The sequence below is a fragment of the Myotis nattereri genome, assembly GCF_964212035.1.
Source record: "Myotis nattereri genome assembly, chromosome: 1".
In the NCBI taxonomy this organism is placed as follows: Eukaryota; Metazoa; Chordata; class Mammalia; order Chiroptera; family Vespertilionidae; genus Myotis; species Myotis nattereri.
In genome coordinates this window covers 182,294,447-182,312,950 of record NC_138075.1, presented here as the reverse complement: position 1 = coordinate 182,312,950, position 18,504 = coordinate 182,294,447, and the positions used below count along the sequence as shown (strand labels likewise).

Sequence of the window (18,504 nt, the reverse complement as noted above, 5' to 3'; positions counted from 1 at the left end):
ACCACTCTGGGGCTGCATTGAGATCCCAGAATTCCAGGAGGAGACTGACTTTACAGAATGTTGGAGTGAAAAATCCTCCTGGGTCAGCATCTTGGAGTTCAGCTTGGGAGAAGATTTTACATCTGAAAGAACTCATTTCTTAAAACCCCTCTTTGTCCAGCACGTCTCGTGAAGGTGGGATAATGGGCTATAATAGAAGCATCGCTCTCTTGAATCTGCATCAGGCGTTTACAATTTAACTCGCATGATGAGAACCACAGAGAACTTCGAGGAGACTTGTGCCACACGAAGCCCTACCACGACCCCCACGGGAAGGTACATTTATCTGGAAGCATTCTTGCAGGGAGGAGCTCCCTGGGGTTTTACTTTGAAAGGTGGCCTGGAGCACGGAGAACCATTAATTATCTCTAAGGTATGTTTCCTTTGCCAATATTGCCTTTATTCACATTGCTTTTTCAACTTTTGTCAAAATGTAAAAAAAAAGAAAAGTTGAGCATTGCCTGACTATTGCTGAATGTGCTGTGTCATACCTTGCTGATTGTATCTGGACATATTTTGCATAACTTGGTGTTTGAGAGAAAAATGTGTCTAGCTCATTTATTCTGTGAAAGCCTGGAGAAAAATGTGCTGGTTGGATGGATAATCTCTTTTTGTGAATGAAATAGTATAAAACCAGCTACCACATGATCTTTTCAGTTGTAAATCAGATTAAAGATGAACATAGTTAAGGCGATGGCATAGTATATGTTTTTGTATGTGTGCCTCTATTTAACATATGGCTAGAAAAATATCTCTTCTTTTTCCTTTCAATTGAAAAATATCTAACATTCCAAAAATATTTTAGAATTTCTTTGTAATTCTGGATAATTGAGTATGTAAATATTATTGCTTTTCAGCACACTCAGAGAGGAGAATTAAATTAGCTTTCAATATAATTCAAGGGCAAAACACCAATTTTCCTCTTCTGTTTATGTATTTAAACTGATTTTTAAACTTTAGTCATCCTGTAACATGCCTCAATTCTTTGTTTATCTCTGGTGTGGATAGGTATAGCCAGTGAATGAATCTATTTTGTACAATAGACTTAGTATTTCTGCTTTTTTCTTAAACTACAGTGATTAAGAGAGATTACAGAGATTTCTTTTAAAATTTTGGAATATTGGTCATCTAAAACAGCAGAATATAAGTGCTTTTCATGCAATGCATTATTCAAGAAACATTTGTAATTGGGGAAAAGTTTTCGTGAAAACTGAAATGACTCTTACTGTACTTAGATGAGCCAGTGGAAACTGATTTCTAGCAGGCAGCCAAGAGTGTGACCACTGTGAGCTGTGTGACTTTCCCTTGTCATTCCTAAGAAACAAAAGATGTGTTTGTGTATGTATATCAGGAAGCCTTCCTGCTATAAGTAACTGAAGTCCTGATTTATAGTGGCCTAAATAAATTGGGTTTGTTTTTCTCATATCACAACAAGTGTGGAGGTAGGCTGTCTAGGCAAGAAGCAGCAGTTCAACAATGTCAACATGATCTCTCTGCCCTGCCATTCTTGATGATGTTGCTTTTGTCTTCATGGTTGCGTGATGGATGCTACCTCTGGCATTGCGTCTTCATTCAGGGCAGGGTTTTGGCTTTTTTGTGTGTGTGGAAAGGGGCACCCTTCCATCAGACTTCTGCTTACATCTCATTGACCAGAACTGTGCCACATACCTATCCTCAGATTACTTACTGGCCAAGGGGAATGAGATGCCCATGACTGGTTTAAACCAGTCAGGATTTCTTTTCTGGATTCTGTAGTAGGAACTTACCCTTCCTGATGTCAAGGAATCTCTGCCCACTATTTGTAACTGGCTGTGATCAATTAGTTGTAAGACACCACTGCACTCGGACCAGCCTCTGCCCACTATTTGAACAAATTGAGGTTTTGTTTTCAAGCAGAAGGAGGGAATGAGTGCTGGGTAGACAACAGAGAATGCTTGCCACAAATATAAATGCCATCTCTGCATTTAAAAACTCTGGTGGTACACTCAGTTTACCTGGCCTTTAAGGATAAGATATTATGTATCTGTATACCAGAATGCAGTTTGCTCTCAGATCTAATTCTACCACTATTGAGCCATTCCTCTAAGACTCCATTTTCATCTGCAGAATGGAGATATACTCTTATTTTCCTTACCAGAATGTGTGGGAATTAAATGAGACCATGCATTTAGAGCAGTTAGCGTAGGGGCTGGTACACAGAAGGAAAGGAACTCAAAAAAATCTTAGCAAAGATTGTGATTATTACTTTTCATTGTTCTGGGAGACATTTGAATTAGTATACAGACTTGGCTGCTGTGCAGAGATCCAAAATAACAATAGCTTAAACAATATAGGCTTTTATGTCTTTCTCACATAACAATCTGAACATAAGCCAAACTGAAAGATGGCTGCATGGCGTCAGGGACCCAAGTCCCTTCTACCCCTTGGGGTGATGTCCCATCTGCTTGGTCCAAGATGACTTGCCACAACATCTGCTTTCCGGTCAGTAATAAGTGGAAAAGGGGGAAAAGAAGGCAATCTCCTTCCTTTCAAGGGCATAATCTGTTCTGTCCAACATGGTAGCCACCAGCCACATGTGGCTATTTCCATTTCAATTAAAGCTAACTAAAACGAGATACAATTTAAAATTCTGTTCCTAATATGCACTGGTCAGATTTCAAATGCCATATTGCTTCAAAGCTCTTGAATATCTCTCCCCATCCTGTCTGTCTGGCAAACTCATACTCATCCACTCTCTGATTCTTCCTCCCTCTGAAGTTTTCCTGACTTCCTCCTGCCGAGATAGGCAGTCTCTCTTCTACGCTCCCATAGCCTGCAGGTTCTGCACTGAGTCATAGAGATACATTTTTATCTACGTTGCTTGTCTTCTCAGAAGCTTGTGAACCTCTTTGGGGCAGGGACTGTTTTTGTTTGTTTTGTTTTCATCTCCACCACATCTAACTCGGAACCTGGGTACACAGCTGTTAGTTGAGTAAATGAAAGGGCAATGGTTTCCAACCTTGGCTGCACATTAGAATCACCTGGGAATCTTTTTAAAATCCTGATTTCTGGGCCTCATCCTCCAGAAATTCTGTTGTGGTGGGGCCACAACATTAGTAACAAAGAAACAGAATTTCTGGAGGATGAGGCCCAGGTGATTCTAATGTGCAGCCAAGGTTGAGAACCACTGCTCTAGAGTCTCATGGTCTCCTTTCTCCGTCTTTAAAGCCAGCAATAGCCAGGTGAGTGCCTCTCACATTGCACCATTCTGATTTCTAACGTCTGCTTCCCTCTTCGATTTTAAGGGCCCTTGAGATTGGGCCCAGCAGGATAATCTCTCCATTTTAAGATCCGTAGAGTGACAACCTCAATTCCACCTGCAACCTTAGTTCCGCTTTGCCATGTGACCTGTCATATTCAGAGATTCCAGGGATTAGAACGTGGATGTCTTTGTGGGGAGATGGCATTATTTTGCCAACCAACATGGTGTGTGAAACTGATGAAAGTCTATATAATTAAGACAGTGATGAGACTAAAGTGAAATTTAGTGCCTGATCATGTATATCCCAGATCTTCCTTCTAGGACAGTGAAAAAATGGACATTACCTCATACACTACTAACCAAATGTTTGCTATTCTCCCAATCTAGGGTGACCCCCATTGTAAGAGAAGGGAAGGGACAGTACACATTGAGTCATACATATGAAAGGCACGTATACAAAGCAGTTATAAACTGCCAGGTATGGGTGACAATATCATGAATGAAGTATCATTTTTCTGTTGGTACAAATGAGGCAGGAGAATGAATAGGGAAAAGGGAACTATGAAAGGGTGGCAATAAAAGAAATCGTTTTCAAATTCCTTTCTTTGGGATTTAAAGTCCCTAAAAAAGGAAAGGTGGCGGTGAGGAAAGAGCCTGTGTAGTCTTCGAACTTCAAAAAGAGAGGGTAACTTTAAAAAAAAATAGCGTTTGTATGTGGAAGCTCAAGTAACTTAATAGTCCAGGAAGTTGGCAGCCTGATTTCATGATGACTCACTCTGCATTGTGGCTGGAAAAAAGCAGTTTCACCTGCAGTGGGCATGCACCTGCCCCCACGGTTTATAACTCAAGTAAGAGTATGACAACAATAAACAACTACTGCTGGCATGTACTGAGGGCTTACTACGTGCCAATCTCTACTCCAAGAGACCCACATGTGTTAACTCCTTTAATTTCTACAACTCCGTGAAGAAGGTAATAATAGTATGCTAATTTTGTACATGAGACAGAATTCGAGTGGTTCTCTGAAGCTCTCACAAGTGGTGAGTGATGGAGCTAAAATCTGAATCTAGGCATTCGGTCTGTGCACTTAACACACTATGCCATTTAGTCATCATTGCCTATCAATAGGAATATTTGGCTCTGACTAGACTCTAAAGCAGGGGTGGGCAAACTTTTTGACTCGAGGGCCACAATGGGTTCTTAAACTGGACCGGAGGGCCGGATCAAAAGCATGGATGGAGTGTTTGTGTGAACTAATATAAATTCAAAGTGAACATCATTACATAAAAGGGTACGGTCTTTTTTTTTTTTTTTTTTTTAGTTTTATTCATTTCAAACGGCCGATCCGGCCCGCGGGCTGTAGTTTGCCCACGGCTGAGTCCTCTTCATAATTCCTCCTCTGGAGAGAATCATCCAAAACATCCCAATCAATCTGCCATTTTAGAACGAAATGAATTGCTTTATTGCCCTGTGAGAAGACTTGGAAATATAACAGGTCCATAGGTTAGGAAATTACTCATTTGGAACATACTTAAATTGTCTGTGTGACACATGGAGATTTCCTGAATTTTCTTATTCACCTGTCCAGTTCAGCACTTTACAGCCTTATAGCTCCTTAGTTCCAGCACAATAGCAACAGCCATACAATCCCTCTTGGCCCATTTCTTCTGCACTAAAGCAATGCTTATTTTACCAGCTCTTTAGCCACGATCCTTGAGTTCAATGTGAAATTGGTTTTAGGCAGTTCCCCAGACCTTGAGCTGATTCACCTGAGGTCATCTTTTCCAAGTGCCCAGCTAGATCAGCTTATTATTGCCCTTTCACAATAGTCAATCCCTTCTGAGATTCTCTCCTTACCTTGCTTTTTCTATAACATCCTCTGTCCTTCATACCCAAGTAGCCTCCTGTCGTTATTGTCCTTAAACTAATTTATTTGTTCTTTAATTGTTTCATCCTTCTCTGTCGTGCATTTGCGTTAGTTCCTCCTTCCGCTTATTGCCTCAGCACCTTTATTCAGGCCCTCTTTTAATACAGGTAGTTGTTTGCATTTGGAATCCTGCCAGTATCAAATGAGTATTTCTCTAGCTGTATATTCTGCTTCTCCTAGCAAAATACTTCTTATTTCACACAGGAAAAATCCTCAATAAATGTTAAATGCCTTATGGAATTTTTATCATTTATTTATCTATTTGTTTGCTTGTTTTTTTTGTGTGTGTTGTTTGTTTGTTTTTGCCTTATATCTATAAAGAATTTCACCCTTAGACTGTCAGGGCCTGCCCCATTCTAGATTAATGTTTGATACTTAAGATATCTTAACTTCAAAAGGAAACAATGATTTACAAAAGACATTTTAGTCTGACACTTTTAGTGTATGCTAGGAGATGTCAAATATGGTGAGAAATAAATAAATAAGTAAAAGAATCTCAGCAATCATCTAATCCCGCTTCCTCACATCTAATCCCACTTACACAAAGAGAAAACTGAGACCCAATAAAGTTAATTTATTTGCCAAGATGGTTTCTGCCTTAGCAAACAAACTGTGTGTGGGTGTAAAGCTCAGCTATGAGGGCATAATTGCTTTCTAGTTGTACCATTCATAGTTTTGTATGAATGCTAGCTCCCCAATTAGGCTGTTAACCTCTAGAACAGCGGTTCTCAACCTATGGGTCGCGACCCCTTTGGGGGTTGAACCGCCTAAGACCAACGGAAAACACATATTTGTAATTAGAAATAAATATTTCACAATATATAATCACATATTGTTTTTGTGATTAATCACTATGCTTTAATTATGTTCAATTTGTAACAATGAAAATACATCCTGCATATCAGATATTTACAGTAGCAAAATTACAGTTATAAAGTAGCAACGAAAATAATTTTATGGTTGGGGGTCACCACAACATGAGGAGCTGTATTAAAGGGTCGCGGCATTAGGAAGGTTGAGAACCACTGCTCTAGAAGCTTAGGACCTTTCCTTTCTCCTCTCTTCCTCCCTTTCTTTCTTCTTTCTTTTCTGTTATCCATAGTGCTAAAACTCTGCATAGCAATGATGACAATAAAAATGTGTTAATGAATAAAGAAGAAGATAAATGAATATTATAAGGGATCTTCTTTAAAATCTCTGTGAGAAAGATGTTGAGGGTAGTGTGCAAACACAGTACTGGTAAAACCTGTTTAAAAAAATAAGGCAAGCTCTTTCCTCCATCCTTCCGGGCTGCCATAATGGTGTGTATGGACGTCCTGGCTGTTGCTCTCAAGAGTATCAACAATGCTGAAAAGAGAGGCAAACACCAGATTCTTATTAGGCCATGCTCCAAAGTCATCATCTGATTTCTAACTGTGATGATAAAGCGTGGCTACACTAGCGAATTTGAAATAATTGATGATCACAGAGCTGGAAACATTGTTGTGAACCTCACAGGTAGGTTAAAGAAGTGTGGAGTAACCAGCCCGAGATTTGATGTGCAGCTCAAAGATCTAGAAAAATGCAGAACAACCTGTTTCCGTCCCATCAGTTCGGTTTCACTGTATTGGAAAACTCGGCAGGCATCACGGATCGATGCAAGAAGAAAACACACAGGAAGGAAACACACAGGAGGGAAGAATCCTGAGATTCTTTTTCTAGGGATGTCATACATACATACATACATACATGCAAATAGAGTGCCACAAGGAACAACAACAACAAAAATAAGGCAACTAGGTTGAGCTTGACTTTCAATATAATGATGTCTTGCACACATTTAATGTTTGGTAAATGTCTGTTGAATTAGATTGGCGGGAAAGGGAGTTAATGTTTTAATTTAACCTTTAGAAGTTACCCTTTAAACTCTGCTTAAAGTATTAGGTATTTTAGACACCAACTAAGCTTATGATTCTATCAATGCTGTTGGAAATAGCTTTTGTTCAAGTAACATGATGAGGTTGCGTGCCAAATGGATCCTAGCATCAATGAGAATTCTGCTTTCTCTTAAAGCTAATATTTATTTCCAAGGCATTGCCTCTTATGTAGGGAACACAATTTAAGAAATATTTGTTTCCTTTCAGTGAAACCACAATGTGATTGGAGACACATAATGAGAGACTTCCTATCAATCTTTGAAAAAAAACAAAACCCCAAAAGGCTTTCTGGATCTGAACTAATTCACAGACAGATTCTTCCACATCTCTCCCTTTGATGTACTTCCAAGTAGCAAACATCTTGATCCAAAGAGCTGTGGAGTCGGTATTCTCCTGCATGGTCCATCCCAGGAGTCCATCCATCTCTCACCCATCCCAGGCCCTTCAATGAAACAAATCGAGGCAGACTCTCCGCTAAATCTGAGCGCTGTTTCTCCCCCTCTTCTAATGACTTTCCCACACAAGAGAACTTGTGTATCTCGATCTGTAGAATGGAAGTAACAAATCTTTGCTGCCTTCACAGGAGGCTTTTCTAACTTGGCAGACCGATGTGTAGAACACTCTGTTCTGGGCATCTGAGCCTGAATTTGCTCTTACGTCAACTGCATTTTTTCATTCCTCAGACATTCATGCATCTAGTCATTATGTCCTTTTCCATCTCAAACTGCATTTTATCTTAGAGATTTATGAGATTTGTCTAAGTCTTGTTTTTAAATGTTCTTTGCTATTTTTCTGTTGCTTTAGGGTTGTAATTCCTATGTTATCTTTTTTCTTTTCATTTTAGAAAAGCCTGTCCACTGTAGCCAAATACACTATCCCAGACTCTAGAGGGCTTGGAATGATAATAGACATGTTTCATGTCAACGCAGTCTTTATGGGCTATGTGAACATGGGCAAGTAATTTAGTTTTCCTGGCCCTCAGTTTCCTTATCTTTAAAAATGAAACATTATCACCTAAAGAAGTTGCTATAAGTATTCAATGGATTAAATTACACAATAGTGCTTTGGAATGATAAAAAACAATCCAGAGTTATAATATGATGATATGAACTGGTGAGAGAAGAGTAGGTACCAAACAGAAGTTAGCAACTCACATAACAAAGCTAATACTTGGCTGATTTTCTGTATCATGGTCAACAGTTGTTACCTCACACTGAAACACTGAACAGATCATTCCCTGCCCTCATGGAGCTTACAGAAGAAAGATGCTGGCAACAAATACATATGTACATGATAATTTCTTTCTTTCTTTTTTTTTTTTTGTACATGATAATTTCAAGGTTGGTAAGTATTATTAAGAAAAAAAAACCCAGCCCTGGCTGGTGGGGCTCAGTTAGTTGAGCATCGTCCCATGCACCAAAAAGGTCACTGGCTCGATTCTGGCCAGAGCACATGCCTGGGTTGTGGGCTTGATCCCCAATACAGGGTGTGCAGGAGGTAGCCGATCGATGTTTCTCTCTCACATTGATGTTTCTCTCTCTCTCTCTTTATCTCTCTCTCTCTCCATCTCCTCCTCTCTCTGAAATCAATAAAAACATATTTTTAATTTTTTTTTTAAAGAAAAACACTCCAAAGTGATGGGTTCTAGAGTGGTAGTGTCTGTAGGGTGGAGGTATGGAGAGCAGGGTTAACTTTAAATGGGGTGATTAAAGAAGAGATTTCTGATAAGCTGACATCTGAACTAAGACCTAATGGATGAGAAATAAGAAATCAGACATATGAAGAGATTTGTAAGTTGGGGTGAGGCAGGAAAGTAAGTTGGGGTGAGGCAGGAAAGTCTTGGAATGTTTCAGAAACAAGAAGAAAGTCAGTGTTACTGCAGTATAGTAAGCGTCTCAGTCTGTTCAGACTGCTAGAACAGAATACCACAGACTGGGTGGCTATAAACAACAGACAGTTATTTCTTATAGCTCTGGGGGCTGGGAAATCCAAGATCAAGGCACAGGCAGATTCAATATCTGGTGAGGCCTGGCTTCCTGGTCCACAGATGGTATCTTCTCCTTGTGCCCAAACATGGCAGAGGGGCAAGGGAGCTTTCTGGAGTCTCTTTTATAAGGTCATGAGTCTCATTCATGAGGGCTCCACCCTCATGACCTCATCACCTCCCAAAGGCCCCACTTCCAAATATCACATTGGAAGAATAGGTTTCAACATATAAATGTTGGGGGAACACATTTTCAGCATATAGCAATAAGCAAGGTAGAGAGTGTTATGATATGAAAATGGAAAGTTTGTCACGGTTAAAGCACATGGGACCTTGTCGATAGTAGAAAGGACCTTGAATTGGATTTAAATGTAGGGTGTGAGGGTATATCACACCATGAGTCTTTCTTTACTTAGAGTGGATAACCAATTGCATGTATTTAAACTCTGGGAGATTTTTGTTTTGGGGGGGTCAGGGGAGGTTAATTGCTGGCTCCTAAAGCCACCTTCTCTTCTCTCTCTCATATGTTCCTAAGCACTAACTGGGTCTATAACACAACAGGGCCTTCCAAAAGTCAGCTGTCAAAAGTCATTGTGATTTATGGAATGATGTGTAAATAAACAGTACATTTTTTTTTAAATTAATTGGGAGAGGTTCTCCTGCTCTGCCCCAAAATTATTAATCTCTTGGGGCTTATTTTTTATTTCGAGTCAACACGATTTCCTGGGTTTGCTCTTGTCATCATATGACTAGCTCTACTGAGGTCCTGCTCTGTAACAGGCATGCTATGTCACATAAGCTTCATAAACCTCTTGAACTATAGGTTCTATTTCATTTGCATTTTATGGATGAAAAAACTGGAAGTTTGCTTAAGGTTATAAAAGTAGGTAGGAGCTGATCTAAAACCTTTTGAATCTGAAGCCTGAAAAATGATTTTTAAAGTAAATATTGCATTGTCATTTTATAGTTCCAAAGAATCCTCCCATCTCCTTTGTCCCATGTCATGATAAAGTATGGAAGAAGTGGGATGTGTGAACTGTGTGGAAAAATTGGCAGCTCACCCTGCTTGGTGTGGCTCAGTTGGCTGGAGCATCTTCCCGTGCACTGAAGGTCACAGGTTTGATTCCCAGTCAAGGCACATACTTGGGTTGTGGGTTTGATCCCTGGTTGGGGGGTGTATGGGAGTCAACTGATTGATGTCTCTCACTCATCAATGCTTCTCTCTTTCTTTCTCTCCATCTCTCTCCCCCTCTTCCTTTCTCCCTCTATAAAAAAAAAAAAATTTTTTTTTTTTGAATATAGCTTGTGCCATGAAATGAGCAGTGTGCCAGAGACAACAACCTTAGGAATTAAATTGGACTCCCTGCTTCTTCCCAGGCCCTGCTTCCTGACGCCTTTTACTTCTGCAAGGTTCTGACCTCCGTCTCAAGTCACCTCTCTGATTGTTGTTTGTCAACTAGGATCTGGTTGTGTTTTCATCTTCATACACAGTCATTATCTTTGCCTTTGTTTTTCTATCATGTCCTTATCTCCTCAACTGACTTAAACTCTCCCCTCCCTGCAAGCCTAAACCCTTTGGCTTACCTTTTAACTTGGATACATTCCATTGCATAGTGAAGTCATGATAAAACCTTAACCCTCAAATCAGGCCTGTTACCAAGGAGAAACACTAATTCACTAAATGAACATTAAGCAGTTTAATGCTAACAGGGGCTGGATCTAGTTAATACAGGAAATCAGACTTGGGCTTCGAAGAGCTAGAGCACTGCTTTTCTGGGGTATCACAAGTCCATGCCCCCAACTTGGTGAAGAGACTGGTGATAAGATCAGCACCACAACAGTTGCACTTTCATGGAGGAGAGTCCATTGTACCAAATTTTGTGTCATTTTGTTTGTCCCTTTCTAGCTCTCACTTAGTTCATAATATAGTGCATCTGTTCTGCTCTTCCACCTTGTCTACTGTTCCATGACTCTCATTAGGACTCACCTTCCCTGAAAGGTATACTTTCCGGCTCTCCTAATAGTACAGTCACTTGGCGTGCTCCTGGGACTTCCACACAGTCGTTACCCTCAAAGCCACCGCTGCTTGGAAACATCCCTCACTCATACTTGGCTCCTGGACAACTGGTTCAGACAGATCCTAGAATTCTAAAGACCTCAACATTTAAAAATAACTATTACAAAGCAAATAAAAAAATAACTGTGACATGAATTTGGAATCAAAACACCTGCAATTTAAGTGGCATAGACCTTCGGATTAGTCAGACAAAGTGCTTAGCACTTTGGGCGTTAAGGTATATCCTGAGCCACATATTTGCTAGAAGGTAGGAAGAAATATTAGACTTATATTTTAAAAAATATGTTTTAATTGATTTCAGAGAGGAAGGAAGAGGGAGAGAGAGATAGAAACATCCATGATGAGAGAGAATCATGGATTGGCTGCCTCCTGCATGGATTGGCTGCCCACTGGGGATCGAGCCCATAACTTGGTTATGTGCCCTTGACCGGAATCGAACCTGGGACCTTTCAGTCCACAGGCCAATGCTCTATTCACTGAGCCAAACTGGCTAGGGCAAAATATTAGACTTCTAAAACTAATTGCCTGACTTTTTTCCTTTGAAAATTTAAAATCTTTAATGGAGGAAGGCGTATGTGTACAATTTAAGCTTTTGTCATCTGTGTGTAGTCCTCTGAGAAGGCCACATTTTTTAGGCCTTGTTTCATGGGAGCTGGGAAATGAGCTGCTGGAATTCAGACCCAGCATCTGGCTTGCTCCCAGAAATACATTCACATGTTGGGTGTTAAGATACATTAACAGAACAGGAGAGTGAATAAACTTTTGGAAATATGAAGGCAGAAAATTCCTGACATTTTCCTGTTATTCCTTGATTATTTTGTTTTTTCATATTCTCACTTGTGAGTAATTACTAAAGAGCAGCAGGTAAAAAACAACGCAGTCATTGACCTAGGTGTAAGCAGCAGGAAGGTTAAAAGAATTAGTCTGGTTCTTCAGGATTGCATCCATAGTTGCATAGGGGCGCTCCTGGCTCAATGTTTACACCTTGACTTGAGTTCCAGCTGCACCATCTGCATTTCTTTCCTTACGGACTTTATTTTGCCTCCTTTTTCTACCCAGTTATTGACTCTGGGAGGAACGCTCAACCCAGGACTGAGTGGAGTTGGTAGATAAACAGCCCACGCTCTCGTCCCTTGGATGGGAAAACTCTGAGGTGCGTGTTTCCCACTACCTCCTAGAGTTGCCCTGGCAGAATTAAGCTGCACTTGCCCACGTTGTAGCTGACTTAATAATGCATCTGTATGAACTGTCTTCCTTTCGCAGCCTCCTTTGCCTACGTCCCTCTTAGTTTCCTTTACTTCCCAGATAAACTACTTGCCTTTGAATTCTTACCTCTGGGTCTGTTTCTGGGGAAAGCCAAACCAAGGTAACCCCCATTTAGGGAATGCTCACTAACTAGGTGAAAGCCAGAACCTGAAGTCTAATGTAGCTCTGTTTCCAAAGTGTCTGGTCTTTCCACTCTACTGTGGAATTCAAGCAGACGGAATCCCATAGCAGCTTAGACCTAACATTTTCTTAGGTGCTAAGAAAAGGAGAAATTCACTCCTAGATATGAAGTTTTGCAAGTCTCTCATCTACTCTCTCACAAATGAGCTCGCCTTTCTCTTTTTTTCCAGTGAATGGGTTGATGAGTCACACTCTTTCTGTCTCAATCAAGCACCAAGAGCTCCGCTCCCCCCCCCCCCCCCCCCCCCCCCCCCCCGCCATCCCGCCCCGTCCCTGAGAGGAGGAGCCAGTCTCTCTTTTGCTCCAGTGATTCTATTATTCTATAGGCTCCATAGGTTAGTGGTTAAGAAAAATGTGGCCCCCTGGGCAGAATAGAGAAAATTACATCTGATTCTTTTGGGGGCTCTCTGAGCATAGCTTCTTTCCTAGAGTTTTATTCGTGTTGCTTTTTCGCTTTCTCAATTCATGCTCTAAATACAGCACAAGAAGAAAGTAAACAATATACTGTTTTTTAGTCCAGAAAATTTGACAGTATGGCCTGGCACGGGTATGAAGTTTGGCACCTCAGCAAGTCATAAACTATAACATAATTTCCACCCCATCCCAACTTCAACACAGCAGAAAAACTTTTCAACACTGAATGTGGTTTCTGTGTAACTTGTATCACTGCCAAATTCAATACAAGAAGCTTCTTTTCTTTTGGAGCCGTCTCCCCACGATGTGAATATTCTTTGACTCACCATGTTGTCCTTTTCCAATTTCCTTGTTGTTGTTTTTTTGCTTGAGTTCACGAAAGACTGACCAACGGTGGCCTCATGTGACAGCCATTAGTCTGCCTTAAACCTCAACTTGATCTTGAATGGATAGAATAATGAGTAGATTTTATGTAATTTAATTGATGTTGTCAGCTATATGAATTTGTTAGTTCAAGAGAAACTAAGCTTCCAGTCCTTCCTTTTCTAAATTCCTACTTGATTATAATAACGTAAAAGGCAATGTTCCCGCTTTCCATTGAAGCAGTTTTATAGCAGTCTGAACGCCGAATAATGGAGCAATAAGCATTTTATTCTATTTAAAAAGAAAAGGCAAGGAAGATAAGTATTTGCTTCTTTGGATTAGTGGGAATTAACAAGCATTTTTAAAATTGTGCTTGTATGTGTGAGCACAGGGAGGGACTTTTCATCACGGGGGAGGTCTTGGCAAATCAATGTTCATTTCAACCTCAGAGCATTGATTGTTGAACACATTTATGCCCACTCTAGCTCCAGGAAGCCTGTGGCATAGAATGTAGATTCAGAAAACAGTACAGAATAAAATCATCTCCCATTTTCCCATCGCTCAAGCAGGGGAAATGGTGCATTCTTTTTAGTCAGAACTCCCTGATTTGTCCTGTTTATGCTGTCATTTCATGGAGATTAAAAGTAAACCTTTCCATATATTGTTAGTGGGAATGTGGAATGTAAAGTGGTGCAGCCACTTTGGAAAAACAGGTGGCAGTTTCTTAAAATGTTAAACATGGTTACCACATCACCCAACAATTATAATTCTAAGTACTAGAGGCCCGGTGCACGAATTCGTGCATGGGTGGGGTCCCTTGGCGTGGCCTGTGGGGATTGGCCGAAACCAGCAGTCCAATGCCGCCTGCTGCTTCCGCTCATCCTGGCCCCACTGCGCCTGCTGCAGGCTCGCGCCCAGTCAGTACTGATTGGGAGAGGCTCTCACCGCCACAGCGCACTTGCCAGCCATGAGCCCTGCATCTGGTGCCCGTCTTGAGGGACACCCTTGATGGCCCAGGACAGAATCTGTCCAGCTGAATTCCCGCCGGTTGTTGGGAGACACCTGGCAGCTGCTCATATCGTTTCTTCCTTGCAGAGTGTCTAGGGAGAGGAAGCAGCCACGGTGCCCAAGGATGACTTCCAGGAGGCCAGTGGTGCTGTTGGGATCATGCCAGCAGCACTGGTCCATTGATGCCTGGCCCATTCTCTGGAGATTAGACCTGCAGGACTATTGAGGGAGTGAGTGGCTGACGCTGGGCTGGTGGGCCACCGGGACAGGTCGGTCAGCTGAGCAGCACTCCCACTGTGGGAGTGCACTGACCACCAGGGGGCAGCTCGTGCATTGAGCATCTGCCCCCTGGTGATCAGTGCACATCACAGTGACCAGTCAACCGGTCATTTGGTCACTTAGGCTTTTATAAATATAGACTAGTGGCCCGGTGCACAAAATTCATGCGAGGGTGGGGGGTGTCCCTCAGCCCAGCCTGCATCCTCTCCAGTCTGGGACCCCTTGGGGGATGTCTGACTGCCGGTTTGGGATCGGGCCTAAACCAGCAGTCGGACATCACTCTCACAATCTGGGACTGCTGGCTCCTAACCTCTCACCTGCCTGCCTGATCACCCCTAACCACTTTGCCTGCTGGCCTGCTCACTCCCAACTGCCACCCCCTGCGGCCTGATCGCCCCCAACTGCCTCCCCCATTGGCCTGCTCACCCCCAACGGCCCTCACCTCCTGGCCTGATTGCTCCTAACTGCCTCTGCCTTGGTCCCACCACCATGGCTTTGTCCGGAAGGTCTCCCGGTCTAATTAGCATATTACCCTTTTATTAGTATAGATATGCCCAGCAGAAAAGAAAACATATATCTACTCAAACTGAAATTCTGTACCCATTAAACAACTCCTCATTCCTCTGTCCACAATCCTTAGCAAGCTCTACCCCCCAATTCTACTTTCTGTCTTTATAAATTTGACTACTCTAGGTACTTCACATTAGTGAAATCATACAATATTTGTCCTGTGACTGGCTTATTTCACATAGATAATGTCCTCAACGTTGTAGCATGTCAGAATTTCCTTCCTTTTTAAGGCTGAATAATGTTCCATTGTATTTTGTTTATTCATGAACATGTGGGATTTCCACCTTTTGCCTAGTGTGAATAATGCTGCTAATAACATATGTGTACAAATATTATTCAAGTATCTTCTGTTTTGATCTGCTTTGACTGCCATAACAAAATACTGGGTGGCTGAAAAAACAGAAATTTATTCTCACAGTTCTTGAAAACTAGAAGTGCAAGCTCAATTTTCTGGCTGATTTGGGTTCTGGTGAAAGCTCTGTTCCTAGCTTGAAGATAGGGATGCAGTAAGATGAGATTTGGGGCTGGAGGGGAGGAGAGGTTGCTCTCTGCTGTCTCTTCTTATAAAGACACTAATTCAGACTGGTTCCCCACCCTATGACCTCATTTAACCTTAATTATTTCTTTACTCCAAATAAAACCATGCATATAAATTTGGGGAGGAATCAAACGTTTAGTCCATTATACTTTCTTCCAATTTTTCTTTTTTTGATATATATCTAGAAGAAGAGTTGCTGGGTCGTATGGTAATTTTATGTTTAATTTTTAAGGCACTGCCATACTGTTTTCCACAGTGACTGCACCATTTTAAGTTCCCACCAGTAATACACAAAGGGTTCCAATTTCTCCACATCCTTGCCAAGACTATTGCTCTTCTTTCTCCTCCCTCTCTTCCTCCTCCTCCTCCTCCTCCTCTTCCTTCTTCTTTTAAAATAACAGCCCTTCTAAGTGGTGTAAAGTGGTATTTCATTGTGGCTTAGATTTCATGTCCCTAATGATTACTGATGTTGAGATTCTTTTCATGTGCTTATCGGCCATCTATATATCTTCTTTGGAGAAATGTCATTTTTAAATTGGATTGTTTGTGTGTTTTTGTGTGGCAGTTCTTTACATATTCTGGATATTAATCCCTGATCAGATACATGATTTGCAAATATTTTTTTTTCCATTCTGTAGGTTGCCTTTTCACTCTATTGACAGTGTCCTTTAATGCACAAAGTTTTTAATGTTGATAAAACACACTATTTTTTCTTTGCTTCCTATGTTTGGTGTCATATCCAAAAAATTATTACTAAAGTTAACATAATAAAGCTTTCCTTTGTATCTTCTTATAGAAGTTTTATAGTTTTAGCTTTTACATTTAGGTCTTTCATCCATTTTGAGTTAATTTTTGTATATGGTGTACAGTAAGATTCTTTTGTATGTGATATTCAGTTTTCTCAACCCTATGTATAGGGGTTGGCAAAAGTTGGTTTACAGTTGTGAGTATGCAAAACAGTTTATTTTTGTATTATATATGAATTATTGCATTATTCATTATTATTAACCTACTTTTTCCCACCTCTGTATTGAAAAGACTGTCTTTTCAATATTGAATGGTTTGGGCACCCTTCTAGAAATTCATTTGACCATAAGTGTGAGGCATTATTTCTGTGCTCTCTATTCTATCCCATTGGTCTATATATTTGTCTGTATACCAGTGCAACACTTTCTTGATAAGATAGCTTTGTAATAAGTTTTCAAATCAAGAAGTGTGAGACGTATAATTTTACTCTTCTTTTAAAAAAGTTTTTGGGATCCCTTGAGATTCCATATGAATTTTAGGATGGAGTTTTCTATTTCTGCGAAAAAATGTCACTGGGGTTTTGATAGCAATTGCACTGAGTATGTAGGCTGCTTTGGGTCGTATTGACATCTTAACCACAGTACGTCTTCTGACCCAGGAGCAGGGGATGTCTTTCCATTTACTTGTATCTTCCTTCATCTTCAGCAATGTTTTGTAGTTTTCAGTGCACGTGTCTTTCACTTCCTTGGTTACGTTTGTTCTTAATTATTTTTTCTTTTTGATGTTTTTGCAAATGGAATTGTTTGCTTAAGTTCCTTTCAGATCATTCATGGCTTGTGTATAGAAACACAACTACTTTTTTGTATGCTGATTTTGTATCCTGCAATTTTGATGAATCCACTTATTACTTCTTATAGTTTGGGGGGGCATAGGATCTTGGAGTTTTCTGCATATAAGATCAAAATCATCTGCAAACAGATAATTTTACTTCTTCCTTTTCAGTTTGGAAGCCTTTTACTTCTTTTTCCTGCCTATTTCTCTGGCTAGAACTTTCAGTACTCTGTTAAACAGAAGTGTTAGCTGCAGCTCACCTCTAACAATTGTGTTAAGCTCAAGAGTAGGAATCTATTAACAGGTCAACAGCAGGAAAGGAGGGGAGGTGGGGTGGGGATTGGAAGGGGCCTTAGAGCAGCTGTGGTTCATTTAAAATTGGCTTTTCTTTTTTTCTCTTACTCCTGCAACTCCTATAGAATCCAGGAAGAATAGGGACGTTTTTTTCCTATACAGCTGATTATAATAACAGGCCAAGATCTCTTTGAACATAACCAATATAGAAAAAAAAAAAAAGCATCCGTGGCCATCAAACTGGGTAAAATAGTAACATAATCCCTGGTTTGTAGTTTGAATCCTATTAATTATAATTGTGTAGACTTGTACAGTGAGAATGCTTGGGGAGTTTTTAAAGCCAGATTTTTCAAAGACGACATTCCTCATTAGACCTTCCCCATTAAGGCATGCTTGAATGATGCTACACAGCCGAATAGTTGAAATTTTTTTCCACTCTTGTCATAGTCTGAAGACAAAGGATTCTTCCGCTTGCCAAAGTTCCCCGGAGCCTAGGTTGAGTGGCTGTGACAGGACTTCAGCAGGGAGCTTTCTATTCAGGCTTTGGTTTGCCATCAGGCCTCATTCACTAAACAGGATCGAGTGGGAGCAGTATATGGAGAAAAAAAATCAATGGAGGCAAAATCTGACACAGCCAGATATGGTGCCATGGACCCACGTTTACCTTTCATTGATGCTGAGTCATGACGCAGTCTAGGCTACGGCACGGAAAATTGTAAGATCCTTGTTCTAAATGCATCGCATATTCTTGGTGCTTTGGCTGAAGCAATGCCACATGCATAGTTGAGCAAATGCTAGCATAGTATTGCAGCTTACTTGACTTCTTCTAT

At 40.8% G+C, this 18,504-nt stretch overlaps 1 protein-coding gene and 1 pseudogene across 3 annotated transcripts in view; both read left to right on the top strand.

Moving 5' to 3' along the window:
• Nucleotides 1-244: 244 nt before the first annotated feature.
• Nucleotides 245-18,504, top strand: part of SHROOM3 (shroom family member 3) — a gene marked incomplete at its 5' end in the record, with an annotated part of 281,625 nt that continues 263,365 nt past the window's right edge. For both annotated transcript variants that reach the window (XM_081100888.1, XM_081100887.1), the window contains one exon: nt 245-412. In XM_081100888.1, coding sequence (XP_080957014.1) covers nt 245-412 — 168 coding nt within the window. The remainder of the gene's footprint in view (nt 413-18,504) is intronic.
• LOC308526030 (small ribosomal subunit protein uS8-like) lies at nt 6,506-6,908 on the top strand (annotated as a pseudogene). The gene has a single exon. The product of its transcript is annotated as a small ribosomal subunit protein uS8-like (transcript).